Below are 4,826 nucleotides of genomic sequence, written 5' to 3'. Positions count from 1 at the left end.
AAATTGCAAAGACAACAATAAAAGCTAAATACTCAATTTTTCCTAAGAATAGGCATTGGCACCCTCACATATGGAAGGAATATATTTCTTCCCTCTTTTTAGAGAAAAGTAGAGACGAGTCAAACGTACAAGACGTAAGTGTACGGATAAGTGCCATTGAGTTAAAAAATCGTTAAGAGAATTTTACTTCTCGTCGTAGATATGCAACGTCTTACTTCCTAACCTACGGTATTGGAGAATCCTACTAAACATATAGAGACAAAACCCGTATTTACAATGATTAAAACAATATTAAAATAAAATATTTTGGTTAATCCATTAAATAAAAAATTATCTGTTAATTTTAATTTCAAACAATTTTTTAAGTTCTTTTTTTTCCTAAGTAAATCTATATATTTATATGTTTATTAGTTAAACAATTTTTTTTTAAAAGAGATAATTATTCAAACAACATGAAATGAAAGTAAGCTCATCCAAATTTTGAATATGGTAAAATAAAATATATAGATTTTGAAGAAAAAAAATAATGTATAATATTCGAAATAAATAGAAAAAATGTCATATAAAAACTCATACACAAAAATCAGTAATCTGTAAAATATTTTAGTGTTCTGATTTTTTTTTTCAATTTAATATTATGAGTTTGGAAGCAATATAATATATTTTTTTGAGATAATATTATAAAATAAAATGTGGGCCCTATTTTTGTGATCCCGTTTTTTTTGCTTTATCAAAAAATAAATCCGGATTTTTTCACATTTGCTGGCCAGCTAAAACTAATTCTCTCTCTGAAAAAAATAATAAATAAGAAAAAGAAACTCTTTCCCTCTCTCTCTCTCTCTCTCTCGCTCTCTGTTTTGTGTATCTGTGTTTGTCACGTTCCGTCGTGGTTGGGTGGCTCTGTTTGTATCTGCTTAAAAGTGTGACACTGTGTTTTACAAAAACATTTTGCTTTGCCCTTTTTATTAACTCAGACCTACTCCTCACTTTCACATGTTCAAATAAATAATTGTTCATTTCATTTCGTTTCTACTCTCTCTCTCTCTCTCTCCCTCTCAAAGTTTCAGAAAGGACACAAAAAAGTATTACATTTTTTGTGTCATATAAAATCTCTCTCTCTCTCTCTCCTGTCTGGCAGAATACAGTAAAAAGAAGAAGAGCCATTAGAGGATATCAAATCATAGGAAAGAAAAAAGGAGAGTAACAAAAGAGAAGAAAAAAAAAATTGGAGAATGAATGTTCTTACACATCTTGAACAAGATTACTCTGAGTTTGTTGAAGTTGATCCGACTGGCAGATATGGCAGAGTAAAATCTCTCTCTCTCTCTCTCTCTCTCTTTCTATCTCTCTCTATTGCTATCTACTTTTGAGTCTGAATTTTAGATTCCTTTGTTTGTTGCAGTACAATGAAATCCTTGGCAAAGGAGCTTCAAAGACAGTGTAAGAATTCTTACTCTTAAACAACCCGAACAACCCATTTCAGAATTTTTATTTATTTATTTTGTTGTCAAAGTTTGAAGCTTTTGTGGTATTTTATTCAATTTGGTGCATACCCATCTCAGATTTCTTCAAAATGTGAGCTTTAATGGGTGTTTCTGTAAGTTTCTGCAAATGGGCATTTGATAGATTTGTCATTTATTGGGTGTTTGATTTTTTTGCAGTTACAAGGCATTTGATGAGTATGAAGGGATTGAAGTTGCTTGGAACCAGGTGAAGCTTTATGATTTCCTGCAAAGCCCTGAAGACCTTGAGAGACTCTACTGTGAGATTCATCTCCTTAAAACATTGAAGCACAAGAACATTATGAAATTCTACACTTCTTGGGTTGATACTGCAAATAGGAACATCAATTTTGTGACTGAAATGTTCACTTCTGGGACTCTGAGGCAGTAAGCATTTTTTTTGAAATTTTTAATGATTGTTTTGGTCTATTCCTTGTTTTCTGTCAACTTTTCCATGTGGGTCTGTGAGATTTCTGATTACCTTTTGTGGATTCTTTTGCTTTTTTATTATTGATAGGTATAGACTAAAGCACAAGAGAGTTAACATTAGAGCAGTAAAGCACTGGTGTAGGCAGATCTTGAGAGGGCTTCTGTATCTTCATAGCCATGACCCTCCTGTGATCCACAGAGATCTCAAGTGTGATAATATCTTTGTTAATGGGAACCAAGGGGAAGTGAAGATTGGTGATCTTGGCCTCGCTGCAATTCTAAAGAAATCGCATGCAGCTCACTGTGTTGGTATGCTTAATGATTATTGGTGATTTTGCTATGTGGATCTCAAGTGTATGCTATAATCATTATAACTAGATTGAAATCAATGAAAAACTACAGGTAGAGTGGAAGATAGTATATCAATGTATTTCCAATGAAACAAAAAGCTGTATCTGTTTTTATGTGCTTTTTTCTAATTTTATCTCCTGGGTATAGGTAGTGGAATTATTAATGGAAAGACATTTAGTTTGGAGTTGATGTGTTTTTGGGTTTCCTTTTTGACAGGGACTCCTGAGTTCATGGCTCCAGAAGTGTATGAGGAGGCTTATAATGAGTTAGTTGACATTTACTCATTTGGGATGTGTATATTGGAAATGGTCACTTTTGAATATCCTTATAGTGAGTGCACTCATCCTGCTCAAATTTACAAGAAAGTTACTTCTGTAAGTGGATACTCTGGATTCCTCTCCATTGGCCTGCTTTTGTTTGTTTAGCCAAATGATTAAGCCTAGATGTCACTTACATGCTTTAGTTCTACAGGGAAGAAAACCAGATGCTTTATACAAAGTAAAGGATCCCGAAGTGCGAAAATTTGTGGAGAAATGCTTGGCAACTGTGTCTCTAAGGCTGTCTGCTTGGGAGCTTCTGAATGACCCTTTTCTCCAATTAGATAACTGTGAATATGAGTTGAGACCAGTAGATTATGGTAGAGAACTAGATGACACAGGGCCCCTGATGAGGCAGCCTCTCCTTGAATTTCATCACAGCAATAGCGGCTTTAGTGATGGATACTCAAATGGTTATGGTTTTGAAGCCCAAAATGAATGGAGCTATCATTCAGTTGAGATCGAATCAAATGGAATTGAACTTTTTGAGCACCACGATGATGATCATACTGAAGATGTTGACATAAGTATCAAAGGGAAGAAGAGTGAAGATGGTGGCATCTTTTTAAGACTTAGAATCTCAGATAAAGAAGGTTGGAATCTCTTTTATCTTCTCTCTGTTGGCATTCTTTTAGTGGGTTGTTTACTTTTCCTTTTTAGTGGAAATCAAATGTGGCACTGTGATTGTATCTTTTTGCAGGCCGTATCCGGAACATTTATTTCCCATTCGATGTTGAGACAGATACTGCATTGAGCGTGGCAACCGAAATGGTTGCAGAACTTGATATTACTGATCAGGACGTGACCAGAATTGCAGATATGATTGATGGAGAAATTGCTTCCTTGGTGCCTGAATGGAGACCAGGGCCAGGGTTAGAGGAAACACCCCGGTTTGCTAATCAAGGCCTCTGTCATAATTGTGCTTCCAACCATACCTCAAGTGGTTCCTTCATGGATTTTCTGTCAAATAATCAAGGCACCAAGAATATGCAAGTTCTGCAATGCTGTAGACATGGATGTGCTGCTTCAATGCATGGCCGGTTCGAGGAGATTACATTCCAAGCAGAGGAGTCTGAGAATCACGTGACATACGGTACACCAAACATGTCAAGCGAAAGTGATTATCAGGAAATATGGAGTCGGCAGGAGGGCCGTGAGCTTAGTTCAGTTGGCTCTGGCCAAAGCAATTCTTACGAGGAATATGAGAAATTGGAGCAATCAATAGTAACTGAGGAAGAGAATGACGTTAGTATGAACAATGATAATACCTCCAAAGAAGGAAACTTAATTGGAAATTTATCAGGTTCACATTCTTTCTCTTTGAAGCCATCCTTGTATCGTGACCTGTCTGGACACCATGAGAAAGAAATCCAGCAGGATTTGAGATGGCTTAAAGCAAAGTACCAAATGGAAATAAGGGAACTTAAGGATCAACAGTTAGGAATGTCAAAATCTTCAAATTGTGGAAATAGAGAAGACAAAGTAGATGATTTAACACTACAAGATGACACCAATGGAGCTCCCTTGAAATCTTGTTCTTATGATGGGGAGTTTAGTTCCAATTTCCCTGCTCATGTCAATAAGAGCTGCCCCAATACGGAAACCCAAAGGGCCAAAAATTGCAAGGCGATGAAGGATCCCTCAAATGCTGAAGATATGTTCACTGCCAAGAGCTTCTGCACAAGCTCATTGCTTCCAAATTCTCTTCACAGGACAGTTTCTCTCCCAGTTGATGCTGTTGATATATAAAACCTGTAAGGCACTGTGAATTTTTTTATATATGTCATACACTCGTAGAGGCTGTAACATTATCAAAATCAACCCATTTTGGCCAGGCAATATCAAATTTCACCATATGTAGCATGACTTATATTGTAAGAGGAATAGGAAAGCAATGTTGCTGTCTCCAAACATACATACACACAAACTAAATTTATAATGTCAAAATAAATTGTGATGGATATGAGTAGTAGTAATAATTAGTGGGGGAGAGATTCAAGATTATAGGCTCGAAATTGACAAATTGCAATGAGTATTTTTTTGAAATTATCTCTGTATATTCTTTTCCAAAAGAGGGATATAATCATTGACACGGCTAGGATGGTGCGGTGACTTGGACGAGTGTACCATTTAACTACCATAATGATACATAGAAAGATAGATAGATTTGATGAGAGTATAGATGTGTGAACAATGAGGTTTGTAGGGTCCTCCATGTGTAATGACT

General features: G+C 35.8%; 1 protein-coding gene across 1 annotated transcript; it reads left to right on the top strand.

Moving 5' to 3' along the window:
• Positions 1 to 817: 817 nt before the first annotated feature.
• Positions 818 to 4,504, top strand: LOC126717323 (probable serine/threonine-protein kinase WNK9). The gene is made up of 7 exons (XM_050418916.1): positions 818 to 1,307; positions 1,403 to 1,440; positions 1,662 to 1,889; positions 2,020 to 2,240; positions 2,499 to 2,656; positions 2,754 to 3,192; positions 3,300 to 4,504. Exons 1-7 carry the CDS (start codon positions 1,233 to 1,235, stop codon positions 4,346 to 4,348), a joined length of 2,208 nt encoding a protein of 735 aa, XP_050274873.1. The 5' UTR covers positions 818 to 1,232; the 3' UTR covers positions 4,349 to 4,504.
• Positions 4,505 to 4,826: the final 322 nt, after the last annotated feature.

The sequence above is a fragment of the Quercus robur genome, chromosome 3, assembly GCF_932294415.1.
Source record: "Quercus robur chromosome 3, dhQueRobu3.1, whole genome shotgun sequence".
Lineage (NCBI taxonomy): Eukaryota > Viridiplantae > Streptophyta > Magnoliopsida > Fagales > Fagaceae > Quercus > Quercus robur.
The sequence above is the reverse complement of the archived record's forward strand: the minus strand, read 5'-3'. Positions and strand labels throughout refer to the sequence as shown.

Excerpts from the sequence above, each read along its gene's own strand:
- LOC126717323 (XM_050418916.1), top strand. The coding sequence starts at position 1,233 with ATGAATGTTCTTACACATCTTGAACAAGATTACTCTGAGTTTGTTGAA. Across the intron at positions 1,441-1,661 it reads AAAGGAGCTTCAAAGACAGT|TTACAAGGCATTTGATGAGT; the intron begins GTAAGAATTCTT and ends ATTTTTTTGCAG. Across the intron at positions 3,193-3,299 it reads TAGAATCTCAGATAAAGAAG|GCCGTATCCGGAACATTTAT; the intron begins GTTGGAATCTCT and ends ATCTTTTTGCAG.